At 59.7% G+C, this 22,035-nt stretch overlaps 1 protein-coding gene across 1 annotated transcript; it reads right to left on the bottom strand.

Moving 5' to 3' along the window:
• Positions 1 to 771: 771 nt before the first annotated feature.
• DBH (dopamine beta-hydroxylase) lies at positions 772 to 21,580 on the bottom strand (the record flags this gene model as incomplete). The annotated part of the gene is made up of 12 exons (XM_082843579.1): positions 772 to 932; positions 1,923 to 2,082; positions 2,553 to 2,680; positions 7,200 to 7,259; positions 7,790 to 7,828; positions 8,273 to 8,416; positions 11,594 to 11,760; positions 15,513 to 15,615; positions 16,222 to 16,398; positions 17,366 to 17,623; positions 18,893 to 19,039; positions 21,263 to 21,580. 12 exons carry the CDS (start codon positions 21,578 to 21,580, stop codon positions 801 to 803), a joined length of 1,833 nt encoding a protein of 610 aa, XP_082699705.1. The 3' UTR covers positions 772 to 800.
• Between the last annotated feature and the right edge of the window lie 455 nt (positions 21,581 to 22,035).

The raw sequence follows: 22,035 nt of genomic DNA, 5'->3' as shown, positions 1-22,035 counted from the left end.
CTAAGGGTCAGGGAGGTGGGGCTGGACTTCTCACGCAGGTCTGATTCCAGGGCCCGTTTGCTCCATCAGCTGCCTGTCCCACTGCAGAGAGAAGCGACCCGGGCTATTAATTCCGCTCCCCAAGGAGCCGGCGCCCAGACCCTTGTCTGGATCTCTGCTGTCGCATCTTTCGGTGGTGGTGAGGGGTGCTGTTAGGCTTTCCCTTTAGGTGGGCGAAAATATCTGTTTACCCTGCAATGGAGCCGTTTCCCCAGGCAAGTCTCTAACTAGCTAAATGGCTTGTCCTGACTCTGTCAGCTGGGAAGACGCCCACTGCGACACGTGAGCCAGTCTGCAGGGACACGTTGAAGCAGCACTCTCACCTGTCACATGCCCACACAGAGCGCCATCAGCCGGGGCCGGGGACGCGGGGCCAGCTTGGGTGATGGCGGCCAGGCATGGCTCGTGTGCCAGGAGGCTGGCCCCTCCCAGAGAGACGGCAGGGCTTTCGGGGCACTGGACTCTAGACCTCCGAGGGAGGTTGCCCTTACGCTGCGTCAAAAGGGTGCGCAAGGGTCTCGGTCCACCCAGTCCTCGGCGGGTCAACAGGGAGCTGTCACGGGACCCTCTCAGCCATGCAGGGGCTCCCCCGGGGGAGAATGCTGGAATGGACCCTAGTCTCAGGCAGTGGCTTGGTCCAGCCCCTCATCCTGGGCACACAGAGCTGCTCCATGGGGGTCTTCGTAGAGTGCGGGGGTGCGCAGAGCCGGCGTGAGCCCACAGGGACGGCGTGGAGGGGGGAGCGAGGAGACCACACCCGCTCAACCTTTGCCCCCGCCGATGCTGACCATGGTGGGGCCGGCGGGGCTCTGACCCCGGCTGGCTGGGCAGTGGCGGGTGGGCTCTTCCAGCTTGGAGATGATCTCGGGAAGGGGCTGCAGATTCCACTCACCCTGCAAGGAAGGGACCAGGAGGTAAACTGAGGCTGGAGGGGTGAAGCGGAGGCCACCTCCCCAGGCACTTTTCCCAATGACCTCTTTCCCTTAAACTCACCTTGTCCCAAACCAACCCCCCATTGCTACTTGGGGGTCCTCACCCAGAAGTCATCCTCGACCCCCATCTGCCTCCTTGGCCGCCCCTCACTTCCTTCAGAGAAGCAGTCAGAAGCCCTGGGCACAGGCTGATTTTTTTAGCGATCCCCACCCCCCGCCCCATGACAAGGCTGCCTCAAAGGGCACATTTTAACCGCATCAGACGTCTGCCCTAAACGACTCTCTGACGCGCCATCATGAGGCCCGCCCTTGGTGCCGGGAATGTTTGATTTATAGCAATTAATCCAGCTCCCAAATGCCTCCAGAAAACCTGCCTTCCAGACTTGCAGGCTGCAGAGCCCTCCACGCCTAACTCAGGACCAGCCTTGGCCTCAGACAGGCGGCTGGCCCGGGGAACACATGAGATGCCTTTGAATCCCAGCGGGTCTCAGATAAGGAGAGAAACCAGCCTGCAGCCTCAGACTTATGGTTTCTCACCTGCCCCTCCCTGAGCACTTTATTTTTAGGCGCCGGGGGAGTTTGCTGGCGGCCTGCTCATACCACCAAGATTAGTCCCGTGATGTGACGGCGTCAGAGAGCGGGTAGCGCCCTTCTGGGGTGGCTGTCGGTTTCTCCCTCTGCAGACCGTCAGCTGTCTGTCTGGGCCCGTCTGTCACCACCAGATTACTCAACTGTTTTGTGTGAGTGCGTCTCGCCAGCTCCTTGGGGTGGAGCCCTGTCACCCACGCCGGGGTCCTCTGAGGGGCCTGGGGCACTAAGGGGTGGGCAGCCGCAGAACTTGCTGCTGGGGGTTGGGAAGGGGCTACGGTGTTTCCAAGGGCGGCGGCTGGCGTGCCCCTGACACACACACACACACACACACACACACACACACACACAGGGCAGGCATACCTGGAAGCGGACAGCCGAGGACTTGTTGCAGTGCATGGAGATGGGGGCAAAGCTGTACAGAGCCTTGAGCACTTGGCGGTTGAAGGAGTTCCAGGGCACAGAGGCAAACTGCTCAGGGACAGAGGCTTGAGGGCAGGTGCAGACTTCCTCGCTGTTGAACCTTGTTGGGGGAAGAAACAGCCCAGGGTAGGGTATGGCAGAGGGGAGGGGAGCCCAGCAGGGCAAGTGACACCTCCCTGTAGATGGGTGGGGTCCCCAGAGTAGCTCTCAGGCCACCAGCCTCCTAACATACTGCCTTGGCCCTGACTCCCTGCTGGCAATGGCTAATAGGTTCATCTCTTCTGCCAGCTTGGATCAGTAGGGAATGGCTGCTCCAAGGCTGGGTGGAGGGGGCTTCTCAGGCCAAGTCCAGACTCACTAGGAAACAAGTGCGGGGATCGATTAGTGATGCCTGCCACAGACACCTCAAGGGGGAGTGGAGACATGGTTGCCACATTTGTGCTCCCCCTGCTCCTGGATTCCTCACTTTCGCCCAGCTGCCTAACAGGGCCTGGGGGGTTCTGGGTTGGGGCTCCCCTGCCATGCCCAGGGATGGGAGGCACAGCAGACGTGCTCCCCTGGAGCCATCACCTGTTCACAAGGTGGAAATACTTCTGCAGGAAGCCGGGGTCCACGGCACTCTTGCAGAGCTCCAGCTGCGTCAGGGGGTAGTAGTGCACGTAGTTGACACACATCTCCTCCAGGATCCCGAAGCCCCCCTGCGGGACGGAGATGACGCCCGTCAGCAGCGGCGCTTTACTCCGGGACGCTGCCGCTCGACATCTCATATATTCACTGCATTCGTGCGTTCATTCGTTCCCTCACCGCGCGGTGCCACACCATGTTCTGAGCGAGCGAAGGAAGCTCCTGCCCTCTTGGGATCCCCAGCCTTTGCAGGTGAGACCGACAGCAAACAAGTCAGCCCGTGCGCTCGTCTCGGGTGGTGGCAAGTGTTGTTAGGAATCAAGCTACCACGGAGGCACCAGAGAGGGGTATTAGCGCACCCATTTTACGGATGCAGAAAAGTGTTGTTAGGAATCAAGCTACCACGGAGGCACCAGAGAGGGGTATTAGCGCACCCATTTTACGGATGCAGAAAAGTGTTGTTAGGAATCAAGCTACCACGGAGGCACCAGAGAGGGGTATTAGCGCACCCATTTTACGAATGCAGAAAAGTGTTGTTAGGAATCAAGCTACCACGGAGGCACCAGAGAGGGGTAATAGCGCACCCATTTTACGGATGCAGAAAAGTGTTGTTAGGAATCAAGCTACCACGGAGGCACCAGAGAGGGGTATTAGCGCACCCATTTTACGGATGCAGAAAAGTGTTGTTAGGAATCAAGCTACCACGGAGGCACCAGAGAGGGGTATTAGCGCACCCATTTTACGGATGCAGAAAAGTGTTGTTAGGAATCAAGCTACCACGGAGGCACCAGAGAGGGGTAATAACGCACCCATTTTACGGATGCAGAAAAGTGTTGTTAGGAATCAAGCTACCACGGAGGCACCAGAGAGGGGTATTAGCGCACCCATTTTACGGATGCAGAAAAGTGTTGTTAGGAATCAAGCTACCACGGAGGCACCAGAGAGGGGTATTAGCGCACCCATTTTACGGATGCAGAAACTGAGTCCCAGGGAGGGTAAAGGGCAAGGCCTGAGTGGATGCAGGCTCCCGACCTTGGCTGGGGAGCTGTCCCCTCAGTCTGCGGTGTGAGCCTGGGGACTGGGGACAGCAGGGGAGGCCTCCCCTCACAGAAGACCCCGCATGGCCACCCGTCATTTCCAGAACTCGGCTCTGGGAGGAGCAGGGGCTGCAGAAGAGGCGCCGGTGACTAGAGGCCGTCACAGCCACCCAGGGAGACCTGTGGCTTTGTCATCCTGGGAGGGAGCACAGTGCCACCAGCTTTAAGCCCCTGGCCAGGTCCCTGCTCTCAGAGCCGCTGAACGTGGAGCCCAGACCCAGGAAGAGGAGGAACCTGGCAGCAGAGGGGCCAGGCTGGAGGGAGCAGAGGTCCGCCTGGCAGCGGCTCAGACCCCAGCAGGGCAGGGGCAGGTTGGGGTGCATGGCCCCGGCCCACCTTTGCCTTGCCCAGGCTCCCAGCTCTTTGTGAACAATGGAGTGGGCCGGGGTGGGGGGCGTTATTTGGCTGGTGGGAAAGTTTGAGGGGAGAAAGGCATCTGCTTCTTTATGGCAGAACAAAAGCGCCGTAAAAAGCCCAGCTGAGGGCTCACGCCAGGCAGTGGACAGGGAGCCTGGGCAGCTCTGCTCAAGGATGACTGTTTAAAAAGGAAATTCCCCAGGAGCCGCGGCCCCGCTCCTGAGCGGCACCTCGGGGGAGGGTTTCACCTGTATTGTTCCCTGGTTGTGACCCCCCATTTCCCAAGGCCTCTGGGCCGTCCTGTCCTGGCCTCAGATCACGAAGATAACCTCCCTCCTGGAATTCCACAGATTCCTGTACCTCCTACTACTGCTTGTCTCAGACATCAAAAGAGAGAGTCCCGACCCTCTGCGCGCTGTGCTCAGGAAGCCCTCCCTTTGTCTCCACCCTGGGATGGAAATCACATTTCAGGCCCGGGGCTGTCAGAGTGTGGGAAGGCCCTGCTGCCCTCCGCTGTCATCCCGCCTGGTGACGGGGCCACCTCCCCGAGGAGGGTGCGGGGCGGTGGCCCGAAGCCCTCAGGAACACTCACGTGGCCACAACATCCCCGGACGTGACACCATTTCTCCCAGATGAGGTCGGGTGGGGCAGGGAGCATGGCCCTCGCAGAAGCAGCACGGAGCAGGGCTTGGCCTGGGGGGCTCCCCTTCACCGTTCACCGGCTGGATGCCAAGCAGGTGCCTGACATCTCCCACCCTCAGCCCCAGTGGCCTCGCCCACAGAGTAGGAGATGCTGCGGTCCTGCCTGGGGCGTTGTTCAGCTCATAGACTCCCTACCGAGAGGCAGCACGTGCAGTGTTGGCGCCTGGACCAGCCCTGCTCCCTGCCAGCTGGGTGCCCCCAGTTGCTCCATCTCACTGTTTCCTGGGACAGCTGCCTCAGAGGGTCCTGGCCAAGCTTCAAGCGTCCTACGCACAGACAGGCTGAGTCATTACAGCAAGTCCTCCGCGTGGAGAAGGGTTAGGGTTAGGAGGCGCTCCACGTTAGCGGCTGTGTGATGTGCTGAGCCCCCCCTTGCAGTCTCATAAAGAAGGTGCTAGCGGGCTTTCCTGGTGGCGCAGTGGTTGAGAGTCCGCCTGCCGATGCGGGGGACGCAGGTTCGTGCCCCGGTCCGGGAAGATCCCACATGCCGCGGAGCGGCTGGGCCCGTGAGCCATGGCCGCTGAGCCTGTGCTCCGCAGCTGGAGAGGCCACAACAGTGAGAGGCCTGCGTACCGCCAAAAAAAAAAAAAAAAAAAAAGGTGCTGGGGTTTAGGGCAGGGATGTGTGCCTGCAAAGCTCTCCTGCCCCCGCCACCAAGTTTGTGACCATAGACCCAGAGCAGCTGCCACCTTAAATCCAGACGGAGGGAGGGGTCACGAGGCAGGAAATTTACAGGCACGCAGCCCGGGGCCAAATGCCTGCTCAGCCCTAGTTGTCAGGTGTGTGACTTTCAGCAAGTGTCTCCCCTCTCTGAGCCTCAGTTTCTCACCCATGAAAACAGAGACGAGGATTCCTACCTTGGAGACTGGTGTGAACCCTAAATAAGAGGTGGAAACACCCCAGTGTCCATCCACGCGTGAATGGCAAACAACTGTGGTCCATCCACACGATGGAGTCTTATTCAGCCAGAAAGAGGAGTGGGGCACCGACTCACACCACGGCTTGGATGAAGCTTGAAAACACGATGCTGAGTGAAAAAAGCCCGTCACAAAAGGGCACAGATTATATCATTCCGTGGATCTGAAAGTCCAGAATTGGTAAACCCATAGAGACAGAAAGTAGATCAGTTATTGCTTGGGGCTGAGGGTATGGGGCTGAAGGATTTGGGCTTCCTTTTGGGGGCAGGAAATGTTCTAAAATTGACTGCGGTGACGGTTGCACGTAGCAAATATTCTAAATGTCATTGAATCGCACACTTGAAGTGGGTGAATTGTACAGCATGTGAATTATATCTCAATAAAGCTGTCTTAAAGGAAACTAAATGGGACAGAGAGTAGACGTTCAAGGAACGTCAGCTGAATGAAAAGACAGAGCAGTAGGGGGTGCAGACCAGAGTTCCTGGGGAGGGGAGGGGACAGCGCAGGCTGGGATGCGACACCAGGTCTGGTGCCCTCGGAACCTCGTGATTCCCGGGATGACTCCTGGGACCTACGCTGACTATCGAGACAGTCAGAGACTCTGTCAGCAAGGGGTCGGCGTGCTCGCGCAGTCTTGGTCTGTGCCTGTTGACCCGGCACGATTGTTAACAGGGTCGCCCTTTGTTCTCAGAGGTGCCCCAGCTGTTCGATTCGTCACGTGACCACCTATCTGTTGGTGCCGCCTGCACACCTAGCCCTGGACAGGTCCTCCTCCTGGGCTGCCCGCAGCCCAGCCCAGGTGAACACGTGCCCCATCCCTCCGGAGCAGAGTCAACTACAGTTACACGGGATTGTCTTAGCATGAAGCCCAACAGGGGACAGCGTAACAATGAACGTCTCTGTAGCCCCTTTATTTTTGCTGATTAACAGTGTGTTAGAAAAGTGGCTGCAGGTTTGTTACCAAAGGTGTGAGAATGACCTCTGTCCTCTGCCTGCCTGCCCGCCTCCCCTCTGCCTGGCCCTCCCAGCCTCTCCCCCGCCTTGGTCTCTGTCTGACAATCGCCTCTCTTGGCCCTGCCCCCAACGCTTCCACCGCGTCTTTAGTTTTATCCCAACTCTGCTTGTCGCTGGTGGCAGGCCTGTCTCCTTGGGGGCAGGGAGCGACCTCACGCCTGTGGCCGCTCCCCAGCACCAGCTCTAGTGTTGATATTTATTGCCGTGGCGCTCTACCTAGGGCAGCCGTCAGAATAACCCAGAGAGCTCGTTAAAGCACGGGTCGCGGTGTCACCACCCAAATTCCAGCTCCAGCTCGATAGGTCTGGGGAGGAACCGATGAGTTCACCATCGGTTTCTTTTACCAAGGTCCCAGGGGATGCTGACGTTGCTGGTACAGGGACCACACCCTGAGAGCCACTGGTTGACTGAAAGAATGAAGGAGGGGCAGCCCTGCCCTCTGGTCTAGAGGAGATAAGACTTGTCCACGTGCTCTGCAGCAGATGGCAAGAAGCCAGGTGACTTACCACGGTGGCCAGCTTCCTGTCTCCCGTGTTGTATGTGCAGGAAGTGATGAGCACGTCTCCCTGAGAACCAAGCCGACAAAGGCCCGTCAGCACCGGCCCGCGTCGGGTACCAGGTGCTCTGGGCCCGTCCCACCTGGTGCCTGACTGCGGTAGTCAAGCCGCTACTGAGGAGCCCAGCAGTGGGCCCAGGGTACCCACACACGAGGGTCCCTCTCTGAGTGTCCCCGGGGGGTGATTACCCGTCGGCCTCTGGGGCCCCTCCTACATGGGACAGAGCCGGCTGGTGGTTGCCTGGGGCTGGAGGGACCCACGGTGACCCCCATGCCCTCATCTCTCCCTAAAGCTCTCGGGTCTGCGGTCAGCTGATCAGGCGGGAGGATGCTCGTCACCCCAAGTGCAGTCTGGTCCCGGCCCCTCTGCGGCCCCTCCGTGCAGGCCCGGTGAGTCTCACGGTGGGGCAGCCCCAGCCCCTGTCCTGCATGGACCTGGCTCTGGAAGGCCTTCCCCAGCCTCTGCCCTCCCCCATTGCTTCCTGTCCCTCCCCACTGGGGACAGCACTCCCGGCACCCCGTCCCTAACCGGGCACTCACCGGGTGGACGGACACGACCTTCTTCAACATGCGGATCTCCTGGGGTGGGCAGAGTTGGGGGGAGGGGAGGGGCAGAGCAGGGGGGAGGGGGAGACTTCAGAGTACTGCAGACACAGCCCCCCCGATTCCTCTGTGGGAAGCCAGGACTGGCTAAGTTTGGCCTCTGGTCAGGAACAGATTAGGACAAGAAGGTGGTCATCTAAGATGGATGTTACCATCAAGCTGCCAGGGTCCCCCGAATCCCGCAGTCGGCCACACGCCAGGATCCCCCACTGGAGTCCCTCCCCTCGATGAAATCCGCAAGAGGAACCGGCTGGCTGTGTGTGCTCCTCGGGCGTCTGGGCTGGCCCAGGAGAGGGGGCCCCGGAATGGGGACGTTTCTATGGCCGTCGGGAGAGAGGGTCGGACAGCCCACAGCCATGCCCTGCGCGGGCCAGCAGGGTGGGGCGGGGCGGGGAAGGGGTGCGGGGTGGTGGGCCCTACCTGGAAGTGAGGGCTGTAGTGGTTGTCTCTGTTCACAATCTCCTTCTCGCGGCCGTCCCGGGCCAGCACCGTGACCACCTTCCTGCCCGTCAGGTGCGTGTGGAGTTGAGAGGCGAAGATGTGGATTCCGGAAGGAGGCAGAGCCTGCGGGGATGGGGGGGGGCGTCAGGGCCTGGCCACGTGGTTGTCTGCACCCCCAGGGCCACAGAACGGCCATGTGAGTACTTCCCTGGACCGTTTGCATCACCCAGGCCCTTCCTTCTCCCGGATCGGTGAAACCCCCCATCAGAAAACTCAGTAGAGGGACGTCCCTGGCGGTCCAGTGGTTCAGAACCTGCCTTCCAAGGCAGGGGACGCAGGTTCGATTTCTGGTTGGGGGACTAATATCCCACGTGCCTCGGGGCAGCTAAGCCCGCGCGCCGCAACGGGGCCTCAGGAGAGAAGCCTGAGGCTCGTCCAGCTGCCGACGGCTTCCCTTTGGGTCCTCTCTTGAGCCCCCGAAGGCTGGTCGGTTCGTTCTGCCTCTATTCCAGACTCTAGGGTCCTCACGTCCGGCGGATGACGTGGGACAGCAGTGCCGGCCGTGCTGTCCAGCCTCTGCCAGCCTCCAGCACTGGCAGGTCCCCAGCTGCCCTCGGCACGACCTCCCTTCATCTGCGTGAGAGCCAGGCCGCTGTTCCCTGCCGTCACCGTCACCTGGTACGACAGCCGTGGTGTGACCGTGAAGCTGCAGGCGGGCAGCACGGAGGAAACAGGCCAGCCCTCACATCACCGCCAGGGCAGACGGCCATTTTCCAGATGTTTCTCTTGCGTTAACGTTCACTTGATTTAGACAGGACGTTTCCTAAAACGGATTACACACGTCCAGCTTTTTCTACTCGACATGGTCATCTCCCGGACAACACACTGCTGTGTGCGTCCACCCCATCGGCTGCTCCGGGAGGTCCTGGTGCCCTCGCCCCGTCACTGAGCGACCCCAGGCTGCTGCACTTCCGCACGTCACCCGACTTCACGTTTGCGCTTCTATCTTGTCCTCCAGCTACTGTCCCCTGCCCTCGTCATTATGAGGACTGGGAAACCTTGTGGCCACATTTGTGACCATTGGGGCCAGGCCTGGGAGCACCTGCTGAACAGTGGGGCCCTGGGTTTCTCCCGTCTGGTCCGCAGAGGCCGGCCACTGGCCCAGAGCCGTGGGCGTGTGACAGGTGCAGGGGGATTGCCGTCCTGGGGCCTGTGGTCCAAAACACTGAGCTTCTTCTTGGCTGGTCTTGGGTGAGGATACCTAGACCAGGCCAGACTTCCGACTGCAGAAATTACGCCCCTCAGAGGTCTGCTAACGGAGATGAGATCCCCCACTCTGCCGGAGGCCCTTCCATGAGAGTCCACAGAAATGCGATTTTCACAAAGAATGTACCATTTAATGGGGAACAAGAAAACGGAGTTATTTTTATTTGGGGCTGTAAAGTATTTAGAGACTCTGGTGAGAGAAGGCAGGGCTGCACTCCCAGGCCGGTGACAGGCGTATTCTCAAGGTCAGCAGGTCAACATGACCCGTGTTCCCCCGGCAAAGGTCAGTCACTCGGCCTGCGGCCCCTCTATGCCGGTGAGTCTGCAGCCCCAGCTCCAGGCTCAGGCCACAGAGACTTTCACATGGCAAGGTGTCACCACGTTCTGGGGACACGGGAAAGTGTCAGATGCTGGTGTGGTTACGGTCTGTCACCCCTGGTCTCAGATAAGAGCTGACCCACCGTGGATGCAGACGAGGCCAGTGCAGTCTGACAGCTCTGTCCCTTCAGTTCGAGGGCCCTTTGCTTGCCTAAGACTTGGAGGCTCAGGGAGCCCCCCGGGAAGAACAAAACCCAGGGAATCCATTCACTGGGAAGACAGATCCGCATGTAAACCGCATCACAAGGCAGGCTGCTGTGTGAAGTCAGAGAGACCCGTGTTTGACTCCTCACTCTGCAACTGGAGGCACTGTGGCCCCGGCAAGCCTCAGTCTCCCCATCTGTGAAGTGGGGACGCTAACACTCACCTTGCAGGTCATCGTGAGAAGCAAAGGTACCACATGGGAGAGAGTGTTTGCAGCGTTCCCAACAGACCATGCCGTTAACACCCACCATATAAAAAGAACTTTTGGTTTCTTTTACTATTGGTTTCTACCAGTAGTAAGACAGACAACCCACTAGAAACACGGGACAACGTTATGAACAGATATTCGCAGAAAGGAAGGGCAAATGGCCAAGAAACAGGTGCAAACACCCTCAACTTCTACAAATGGGGACATTCAAACTGAACGACAGTGATGTTCTTCTCCCAAGTGATTGAGAAAATAATTTAAGCATTGATAATATGGTGGGTCAGGAAGTCTGGGGCACCAGGCACCCTCTGGTACTGTGGGGGGAAGAAGCCCCAGAACGGGCTTTCTGGGGGGCTTTTTGCCAGATTTATTCAAATGAAAGCTCACATCCCTGTGCGTGGCAATTCCACCTCTAGAATACACCTGATACACATTTCCCACGGGCACAGAATTTCCCTGAGGGCTTCTTCCTGTCAGTGGAAAGTTGACAGCAGCCTGGATACTGGTGACGAGGGGACAGTACAGCACAGGCCGGGACTGGGGGAGGCCGGGGAGAACCGAGGGCCCAGAATTTGGGGAGTCACTGTCGCTCCTCCCGAAGCTCGGTCCCTCCACCTGCCCCCGAGTCTAAGCGTTACCTGTGCCACACCTGCCCTCGCACAGCAGCCCTGGGCGTCAGGGCTCCCTTGTGTCCTGCGCCCCAGGCACCTCGCTGGCCTCACCTGGTCCGGCGCCAGTGAAGTTCCCACTGAATCCGTGCTGTGCGTCGGTTAAAGGGCGTCACAGACAAACGTTCACTATTCAGTTTGTTTTTAAACATGCCGCATGTAAGGGCTTGTAGAAACAGGTAGGGGAAAAGTCCGAAGGGGCACCAGAGGTCCAGCAACTGGCTACCTCGGGGAGGGGGCGAGGCGGCCGGGACCCAGGGGTGTTAGCTGCACTGCCTGCGTTTCTCATGGTGAATGTGTTGTCTATCTCATTCATGGGACGAACATGTATTTTAAACACTGGTTCAGGTTTGGACTAAGGGAGCCAGTTATTACTGGAGAGGAAGGTGCAGATGCACGCCGGCCGGCGGGGAGGCTCCTTGGCGTCCAGAGGAGGTGGGGGGGGGGGGTGGCTCTGGCGGAGCTGCAGGGTGGGGAGAGCAAAGCCACAAGCCACCGACCTCGGCCCCCACCCTCGGGGCCTCAGCAGGGGAAGCAGGGCGGAGCCAGGCCCAGCCCCATGCCCGGCCCACTCACCAGCTGGGTGCACTTGTCCGTGCAGTAGCCGGTGAGGACGAAGCCCGTCTCCTGCGGGGGGATGGCCATCACAGGCGTGTACACCAGGCCCAGCTCCATGATGCCCGCGTCGAAGCGCCGCAGCGTGGCCGTGTAGTACAGGCGGATGCCCGAGGAGTCGCGCCGGCCTGGGAGGAGGAGGGACGGAGGTGAGCGGGGCCCCTCGCCCCGCCTGGCACACGGACCCCCCAGCCACCCTCAACCAGGAGGCACCAGTCACCCACACCCGCTCCCACCTGCATTTGTTCCCACACCTGTTTACCCCAGAGGAACGCCATGGTTACAAGGACCAATTCACCTGTGCAATTCCCACGTGCAAGGCAAGAGCTATTGTTTCCGTGAAAACGGGTGAATGCTTTGGAAAGACTTGATTAAGGCAACGAAAGAAAACCCAAAACCGTGCTGTTGAACCGGGCCGGGTGAGATGCCTGCAGTGCATTTAGGAAGCTCGCCAACACCTCGGAGGGCTTGGGAAGTGCTTTGATGTTCTTCCTGCTGGTTCAAAGGGCTCTGAGCTGGAACTGACCAGCAGGACACCTGTCGGTGAGGTTTGGGCAGAGAGCAGGGCGTGGCCGCTCTCACAGAGGAGCCTCGGCCCCATCGGGCAGGTGAGCGTGAGTCTGTGTGGTGAAGTCAGCAAGAAGCATCTAAGGCACATCCTTCTTGTGGCCTCTCTCCCTCCTTCCTCCTTTGATTCCTGTCCTGCAGGGTTGACCCAGGGGCTGCGTATGCTGGGCGGACATCGCAGGAGAAACCTAAGCTGGAGCGTGGACCCCTGGAGCAGGGTCAGCGCTAAGGGTGCAGCCACCCCAGCTCACACACCGTCCTGGGTCCCATCTGCTCAACAGTGTGCTGTGTGCTCTCAGGCAAGTTGCTGTCCCTCTCTGGGCTCGAAGTCAAGGACCTCTTCCAAAGAAGAATTTGGTGCTTCTGCCCATCATGTTCCAGCCACACCTGCCAGGTCTTCTTGTAGTCGACAAATTGGAGAGTCCACGGCTCCCTGGGCAGCCTCCCGGTGATCATACGAAGCTGACGGACGGAGGTCTGGGGATGCCGGCACCCACAGGTCTCGAGTAATCCTTTCCCTGCCAGGAGTCGGTCAGCGAGGCCCTGAGCATCTCGGGGCTGGTCCCATGGGAGAGGAGTAGGGGCTGGACATGGCCCATCCCCTCGGAATGGGCAGGAGAGCTGGGAGTTGGGCGGGGGAGCCCGTGTAACTGAAGAATCATCCTCCCGCGATGACAGACGGGGAAACTGAGGCCCGGAACCTGAGCTGAAGACCCTGCTCAAGATCGCAGGGCTGGGAAGTGGCCGAGCTGGGACCCCAGCCCAGGGCACCTTTGGGGGCAGGGCTGTCTCCCTGCTCAGCTGCTCTGAGGTAGAGCTGAGGACATACCGTCTTGCCTCTGCCTCCCTCCCTCCCTGCCCCGTTCTCCTCCTGCAATGTCCAGACTCAGCCTCTGTATCTCTGGGCTGATTACATCAGAGGATAATAATAAAAAGCGAGATGCAATTGGTTAAAATTCAGACGGGGATTAAATAGTGAAATAATTGTTGAATTTTGATATTTAGAGAAAAGAGACCGATCTCCAGATTTGCAAAGTGACAGGAGCATCCTTACATTTGGCAAAAGATCCATAAATACAAGCAGATAATCAGCAAGAGACAGACTTCCCTGATGCTTAAGGAGTTTTCAAAAATCCATTTGCTTTCAGGCTTTAAATGAGCACTAAATCCCGTGTCATGCTAAGGCCCAAGCTGACGTATACTCCTCTGTGTGCGCGGTAGATAATTCCAGCGGCGGCACAAAGTATTAGTGGCGCAGCCAGGAAGGAGTCGCTGGTGGCTATTGGTTGAGCACAGCCCGGTGCCCGCACCCAGCTGGGAGCGTTGCATGCACAAGCTTCCCCAGCCTCAGGACAGCTGAGGGAGGTCAGGAAGCAAGGGTAGGGGTCACCCACCCGGGGTCACGCAGCTAGGGAGACACAGGCTGGGACCTGGCCGGGAGCTGATGTCTAATCTCTCAGACTATTTCTGCCCCTCACTTACACAAATGAAAAATGTCATTTAAAAAAAGAGAGTGAGTGAGAGGAAGAGGGCTATGTGACAATATATGGCAGGAGATGCTGGTGAAACAGAGAGAGGAAAATGTTTTCCGTTTCGGATACAGTATCAGCTGGCAGCATCACCCTAAAGACTGACCCTGGTTGTTCCTCCTTCAGGCACAGGATGATCCAGCAGTCCCTGCTGTCTGCCCCCACCTCCCTTTCCCATCCCCTCCATTGCAGCCAGGCTGGACCCCCTGTCTCCCTTTCCCACCTCCGTGTCTGTGAACAGCACAGCCTAGCCCTCCATCTGGAAGGAAGCACCTGTCAGCTTCCCCTGTGAAAATGGTCCTGTCCTCCGAGGCCCAGGTCCCAAGCCGCCATGATGCCGCCCAGGCCGTGTGGACCCTTCCTTTCATACTTTCTTGCACTTTGCTTGTGTCTCCCTCCTAAAAAGCCTTTGCACCTTTCTGGACCTAAGGTCTGGTGTGGTAAATTGGGGAATGAGACATGATCCTGCATCTCACAGGAGGGGGTCTTGTGGATTTCTGTTTGCCTAGTATAAATTCAACAGCGCGAAACAAACAAGAGCCACCCCTCCAGTGCCCAGGGCAGACGTCGCTAATCAATCCCAGTACGGCCTTCAGCTGCCTTTCCAGCAGGGAGCTGGAGCTGCAGCTGAGGGTCAGTCAGAGGAGTCCCGGTGAGCAGAACCTGTTTGCCGCCCTGACACAGAGCACAGGGAAATAAAATCCCATCTACACATTCACACTCCAGGCATGCGTTTGCTCTGTTGTGACAGGTTTTGAGAAGCAGGAGGGAAGTTCATAGCCAGAAACGCCCCCCAGTGAGCCAGGCACTCCCCTGGCCCTGAGGACAGTCCTGGGGCCGTGCCTCCCAATGGTCAAACCATTGGTGGCTGGGTTCTAGGCAGGGATCGTGTTGGCTCTGAAGTGGCCTGCATCCTGCCATCCTGCCATGGGCCCTGTCCTGGCCCAGCCTGTTCTGGGGACGGCAGAGCCACCTCTCATGGGTGCTGGAGAGTCACCCCTTTGGGGAGGGGAGGTCAGGGTTGGGGGGGCATCTCCTGGTCTGAGCAGCCTCACAGAAGTTAGATTTTCGGGGGAGACGGCACATGCGACCACTCCGGCCTGTGACCTCCCTCCATTGTCTGGGACCCCGTTGGTTGGCGCACCTGATGCTAGCCTTCTGCTCTGTCGGGTGCCAATGAGGAAAGGGTGTGGGAGGAGGGGTGAGCTGTGTTTCCTCAGATGGACCCGACATCTAAATGATTCCTTAAAGCTTCGGAATCAGACCCAGCTTGCCAGGTTCAAGTGTGGGCTCGACCACAGCGTGGCTGCACCACTGAGGCCACGGAGCCGGGTCAGACCAGACCTGCTGGCTCTAAATTGCTACTCGCTTCATGGCCCTGGAGGCGTCCCTTTACCACTGGCTTAATTCGCTCTTCTGCAAAATAGGCACACAAGAAACCTCTACCTGCCTTTCCCAGGTGGTACCTGGGACAGCGTAGTGTTGGTGGCAGCTGTGTTTATGAAGGGGGAGGGGGGAAGATGCTGGGCCCCCACCGTGCAGATGAGCCAGCCGATGAGACTCTGCCTGGGGCGCCCACCGCAGGCCCAGGAGACGGGCCGTGAACAAGGGACAAGAGGGACGCAGGCCGCGGTGGGCCACGCGACAAGGAGGCTAGAGCTGGGGGGAGAGGGATGCGGTGCTAAGCCCCGCCAGCCCGGCTATCTTCCTAACTGGGTACGGCCGCGCCCAGCATTCCCGAGGGGAGGACGGCAAGGCTGGAAGCACACCTTGGAGCTCCCTACCTTTTATCATCAGCGGGTTGTGGTAGTGGACTTCCAGGCGGAGAAATCTGGAGGACCCAGGGCCCCCGAAAGCAAGGCCGGCTTCCTCTGGGTAGTAAAAGGCCTGCAGGGAGCAGGGAGGGCAGGGTCAGGCCAGGCAGACAGACTGGGGTGTCAAGAGAGGGGTCCCGGGGCGGTCAGGGCATACCCACCCATGTGCTGGGGCCTGAGCTGCAGTGAGTGCTGTTGGTGGGGCAGCCAGATTAGGACTCTCCCCCTGATGGGCAGCTCATTACCAGCCCATGCAACGTTCCTATTAGACTCGGGGTCAGGGAGTGGGGAGAGCTCATGCCCCCAGGCGAGCCCACCGCCCAAGCCCCTCCTCTGAGCTGGTGGAGGAAGCTGCTGGAAGACCCTGGACACAGCCCAGGGAGGCCAGCCCCGGGACCACCCTGTGCACAGACCCCTCCAAGTCCAGGGGAACTTGATCGGGGAAATGAGAGCGATGCCCACGAGGAATGTTAGGTCGTGGGGCTCCTGCATTTTTACAGGAAAGTAACGGAGGCTGGAGAAGGCGTTCGTGGCTCAGAAGAGCCATGGGATTCCAACGATGCACAGGTGGCGGGGAGACGGGGTTATTCGGGGCCTGGGTTGCCTGGGGGCCTCACTTCTGGGAGGCTCTCATGCATAAGTGGGGGCCCCCTGGGGAGATGCTGGGAAGGGCACGCACCTTGGCGCCCAGGGCCCAGGCGGCCAGCACGTGGCGACAGTAGTTGAGCCGCTCCGGCTTCATCTTGGAGTCGCAGGGCCCGCTGAAGTGGGGGAAGCTCTCGAACTCGGCGGCGCACTGGAAGACCTCCATGTGGTGCACCAGGGCCTCGTTGCCCTCGGTGACGATGGGCTCGTACTGCGGGAGCAGAGCACCCACTGGACCTGGGACAGCGGACCCCGCCGCCCACCTGCTCACCCCCACGGGTGGGGCTCTCACCCAGCAGCTCCCTTCCGTGGGCCTCTGCGTGCCCCTCTGTAAAATGGGAGGGTTGAGCCAGGTGATTTCCAGGGGTGCTTCTGGGGCTCAGGGTTTGGGGGTGGAGCCACCAACCTGGAAGCAGGCAGAATCTGCCACAAGCTCACGGTGAGCTCAGGAGCAAAGGGAAGGGGACCCAGGCCAGTCATCTCCCGATAAGGGGGCTGGGGGACAGGAAGGCCGCCGTCCTCGTGTGAACGTGGCAGTGGCTGCACAGACACACGGAGACTGCCCGAGGCAAGGCTGAGCCTAGGGGGCAGGTGCAGCACTGAGGCAGGCCCACCACTTCCTGCTGTGTGACTTCGGGAACTCACACTACCTCTCTGGGCTGCACATCCTCGAATGGAAATAAGAGTGATAATATCTAGCACTATGTGTGTAGTATTGTGGTGATGGAGGGGGTAAACCACCTCCTCTTTCCCCCGGGCCAGGCAAAGAGGGGACATTCAACAGCTACTGTCGTTACTGTTATAGCTCCAGGAAGGTGTTTAGAGCCATTGAGCTCTGAGTTGAGTTGTTATTTCATGAAGGAGGAGGGTGTCCTGACGGACAGATAAATAGCTAGACAGCAGTTTCAGTCCCAAGATAAGATGCAAAAATCAATACATCAGTTGCCTTTGGTCCAGGCTGGGGAGCTGGGGTGCAGCAGCCCTGGGAGGGTGGGGAGCGAGCAGGGCGACGGGGGGCGGGGCACAGCACACTTGTGGCTGCAAAAGGTTCAGACCCTGCCTGGGGTCCACGCCACAGAGGTCACTGGTCCCAGCAGGACCATGGACAGCTCCCCAGGGCGTGACACCTCCGAGGCCCCGGGGGGAGGCAGAGCTGGGATGGGACTGGGCCCACGTACCATGACGATGTGGTGCCGAGGGAAGCCGTCGGGGAGCTCGGTGATGTGGCACCAGTACGTGGTTTCCTGGCCGGGGACCAGGACGTCGGGGGCGCGGACCTCCATGGTGCGCACGTCTGAGGGCAGGGCTGGGATGGAGATGTTGGGCTTCAGCAGCTGCACCCGCTGCAGCCCCGTCTGCAGGCTGGAGACGTTGATGGCCTCCAGCGACTGGAACGGCTCCTCCAGGATTCCGTACACCAAGTGGACGGTGCCGTCCTGCAGGCGAGACAGGGCCCAGCACTCATCCACTCACACCCCCAGAGCTGGGCTCCTGGTAGCCGGGGAGATGCCAGGTCCCTACCCACCCTCGCCCGGCTGGTGACATGCCCAATTCTCACCTCTCTGAAGGAGGGGAGCTTTGAGGCTCTGTGTGGACCTGGCTGGGATTCAATCCAAAGCCGACCACCCCCAGAGCCCACGGTTTGCACCAGCCATTAATACATGTTGTCTTCCTAAATTCTATCTACATTTGCTTAGCGCCCATTCAACCAACCATTGCTGGGTCGCTGTGAACCAGGCCGGCTGGCTCACCGGGGACATGTGTTCCCTCCACCACCCCCAGGGTCACTGGGGACAGGGCTGTTCTCTGCACAGGTGTCTCAGAGCTCCAGGCAGGAGGCTTCCCCACACCCAGGCTGGAGGCTCTGAGCTGAGCACACCTTGGCACCAGACGCCATGCAAAGTTCCGGGAGAGGGTCCTCTGCCTGCCCTTGCCCTTGTCCGTGGGGAAGGTGAGCCAGCAGGGTAAGGACTCAGACCTCCTTCTGGAAGGGCACTCCTTCTGGCTCCAGCTCTGTCCCCTCTCTGCCGTGTGTCCCTGGACGAGTCCTCCCCTGTCTGGCCTCAGTTTCCTCGTGTAGCACTGGGCCAACCCATGTCACTGATGCGTCATAAAGATAACACAGACTTTGGGTGTCAAGGTGCATTGGAAAGTGGACAGGATTTTGCCTTCAGGAGGTAACTGGTTTGTTTTTCCCTAAGGGTCTAGGAGCAGCGTGAGAAGCCTAAGGATTTTTAGATCTGGTGCGCCTGTGAATTCCAAGACAGAGCAGGTCGAGCCTTACAGATCATCTAAGTCCCTTTTACAGACAGGTAAACTGAGGCCCAGAGGAGGAGCCTCACAGTCCGTTGGCCACAGAGCCAGTCTGGGAAACCAAGTCTCCTGGGCTCTTTCCAGAATTCTCCTGAAGATGCTGGACCAGGAAGAGAGAACCAGTCAGGAGGAAGACCACTCAGGTCCCTGTCTGGAAGCTTCGGGGCGAGACCAACATCTAGAAACGCGTCAGCCACGTGTCAACCAAGAGCTGCTTGCTTGAGGGATCAGACGCCGATGGCAGAGCTGGTTTCTCCCCACCTGCCTTGTCCCCACCCAGCCGCCTCTGGAATCCACGCTCTCTGTGCACGGCCGGCCCAGGGACACCGCCCTGGTATGCGAGAGGGCTCCACGCAGCCCACGGTCTCCTGGGCAAGCGGGCTGCCACCCACCTCGATGAGGTAATCCTTGGGGTCACAGGTGCCAAAGGGCCTCTTGAACAGCAGGGACAGGCCTTCCCGGGTCCTCTGTGCCCGCAGCAGCTGGTAATCCTGCTGGGCATCCAGATGGATCTGCCCCTTCTGGTCACTCCAGGCGTCCTGTAGAGGCAAGGGCGGGCTCGGAGCACGAGGGGCCGAGTTCAGGGTTGGCCGCCCGCGGTGCAGCCCCTGGACACACCTCGCCCTGGGGCTCCTGGGGTTCTGCCCGGGGTGGGCGTCACACCCACACTCGGTGTCTGCCTGAGACAGTGGAGTTGACCTCCAACCCCACTCTCTTCCTCTGTGCCCTTGACACACGGCCTCAAACGCCAGCCAGGACTCACTGGGGCTGGTTAGCCATGCAGGTTCCCAGACCTCTGGGTGGGACCCAGGAGCCTTAGACAAAGCATCGCCTTTGGTCTGTGGAGGGAGGGACCCTAACAGCACACGGAGCCTCGGAGAGGGTCTGGGGGGCCCACCCCGCACTTGCACACCCCTGAGAGTGAGCCCGCCTGAAACGCCGCCCCCCCCCCCAGCATCTTGCCCACCTCGCCCTAGTCTTAGCCGTGCCCGGAGAGGGTAAACCGAGGCCCAGGAGGAAACGGACCCGCTGCATTTCCCCAGGATGTCCGAGGGTGGTGGTTCTGGCCGGACCCTGCCCTCCCCTCTCCCTAGCTGTTTCCCTGGCACCAGGCTCTAAGGCTCGGCCACGCCGGGGCCCCAGGCCAGGGCCCGGAAAGCCGTCCACCTGGCAAGGAGGCTGTGAGGGAAACCCTGCCCCCGACCAGCAGGCCGCTATTCCAGTTCAGGAACAACACGGGACCACCAGTCCTTGGCCTTAGGATTTTCTTAAACCCTGCATTCAGAGCTGAAGCATGTTTTCCTCATTTCCTTGAGCAAAAAAGAAACCTGCCAAAGATTTTGCCACATTTTCCCTAGAGAAAAGCACAGTGGAGCTCGTGCTGGGGTGCACTGCTGATCTGCAGAAGGACTCATTTTAAACAAAAGCAGAAAGCCAGCTCGTGAGCCTTCGGCTGGAAGTCTAGAATTAATTGTTGAACATATTTGCTAAAGGAGGAAAAACAAGTCTGACATTTGTTTGCATAGGAATTTGTTGTGCAAATTAATCCTGCCTGTGCTGGAGGACCGAGTGACCCCAGCTCTCCTGGCAGCCGGGGAAGCTGCTTCCGGGCTTGCCGGCTCCTCTGGGACGCGCTGCCCAGGTCTTTCTTGGCCGTGACCCGTAGCCACTGAGCATCCTGGTGGAGGAGAGGTGGGACAGCCCGGGGCCCAGGAGGCCCCACCCCGTCTGGCTGGTGGTCGGGCTCACCTACCCTCCCCTGGGAAGTAGGCAGAGCTCCTTCCTTCCTGCAGAGTTGTGGCAGGGGTTGGACAGAGCACCACCGGCTTCCAGAAAGACCAGCTTGTGTGAACTCACACATCGCGAGAAGGTGGAGAGGGATTATTGTACCCACTCTGCAGATGAGGTATGCGAGGCCGGGGGCCTGTCCTGACCCTGGCTCAGTGCGCCGCTGGCTTCCCACACTTAATTGAAGGAAGAGCCCCTCTGCTCACAGATAAAGTGCCTCCTGACTTAAAAACTGTTTTAACCCTCCTGCGTCTGTTTCCATGAGAGAGTTGGGTTTGGTCCCCAGAGAGGTCAAGGTGGAAGAATGCAGGGTGGCGGCTCAGGGCAAGATGGCTAGGCTCCCCCAATCCAGAGGGCCTCCCTTCAGCTTGTCGAGGGCCCCCAAAACCTCTCTCCTTTGAAGGGAAACCTCCCCCCACTCCTTCTCCCTTTCTGGCAAGAATGGGGGTGAATTTCGGGCGTGGAGGGAAGCGCACGCCCTCAGCGTCCTGGCTTAACTCCACGGACGGTTCGTTCCACGCCCGGGTTGGGGGCCGGGGAGTCTGCACCTGCTCAGGTTACCCACATGAGCCAGCACCGCGTCCTTGGCAGTGGGCAGGCAGGCCAGCCACCGTGCTTGGCCGCGTGTGACCTCTGGGCGTTGTTCGTGCGGGTGGGTACGTGGGGGCCGCCCTCCCGAGGGCAGGGGCGGTGGAGGACGTGTGTTTATGTGGCGAGTGTGGCCTTCGTGTGCGGCTGTGCTCCTTGGGCACGCTGAGCTCTGTCATTTGGGGCGTGCAGTCAAGGACCGTGGAAGTCATTGATTTCCCATTTTGTCCTCACATCAGCATCCCCGAGATGCCCAAGCTTGGGACACAAGGGATGCTCGAGTAAACGTGACCAGAGAGGCAGGAGGGAGACTTCCCTTGCCAGGTTAAGGACGGTGAGTGTAGAGGAAAAGGCAAGTTCAGGAGCACTGCGGAGGGAAGACTCACCCCAAAGTGGGCACTGTCCCCGTCGGTCCAGAGCACGACCAGGTCGGCGTTCTCCAACTCGCCACGGTCCGACATCCCAAACAGGACGCCGGCCTTGAGCTCCCGCACCAGGAGCTGGAAGTGGACAGTCTCCTGCACGTAGCTGACATTCCACGACAGCTCCAGGGTCCCCTCGGGGTCCAGGGGGATGCGGTAGGGGAAGGGGCTCTCGGGGGGTGCCGAGCCCTGCAGTGCGGCCACCAGGATGACCAGGAAGACGGCCACCGCTGTGCCGTACATGGAGGCCGCCTCGCGCACGCTGGGGCTGGGGACCTGCATGGCTGGGTGAGCTTGGCCGCCCCACCTGGCCATTTATGTCTCGGCCCCGCAGGGGGTGGGCCCGGGCTCCACCGGTAATCACATTTGTCTGGTGGGGAATTCAATTGTCCCAGTGACCCTCCCACCAGGCCGGGCCCCAGGCCAAACGCTTTGCTGTCCTTGCTTCTCCTAATTGGCACTAATGACACATGGACATCATCAGTGGGAATTGAAGCAGACAGGCTGGTTTCATTCGCTCTGAATAGTCTCCGAGAGGTGTCCGGAAAGGGCTCCTCCCTGCAGGCGGCCTCCAGCCAGGCGCTGGGCTGACCACCAGGCTGGCTGCCTGGGCCTGTCCCCGCGGAGCTGACGGATTGGGCCCATGTGCTGCTCCACCGTGGATGGGCAGACTGAGGCTCCGAGGGGTTTCCAAGGTGACCAGTGAGTGATGAGACCTCACGGCCGCAGGCGCAGGG

The sequence above is a fragment of the Leucopleurus acutus genome (assembly GCF_964270905.1).
Source record: "Leucopleurus acutus genome assembly, chromosome: 7".
NCBI classification, from domain to species: domain Eukaryota; kingdom Metazoa; phylum Chordata; class Mammalia; order Artiodactyla; family Delphinidae; genus Leucopleurus; species Leucopleurus acutus.
The sequence above is the reverse complement of the archived record's forward strand: the minus strand, read 5'-3'. Positions and strand labels throughout refer to the sequence as shown.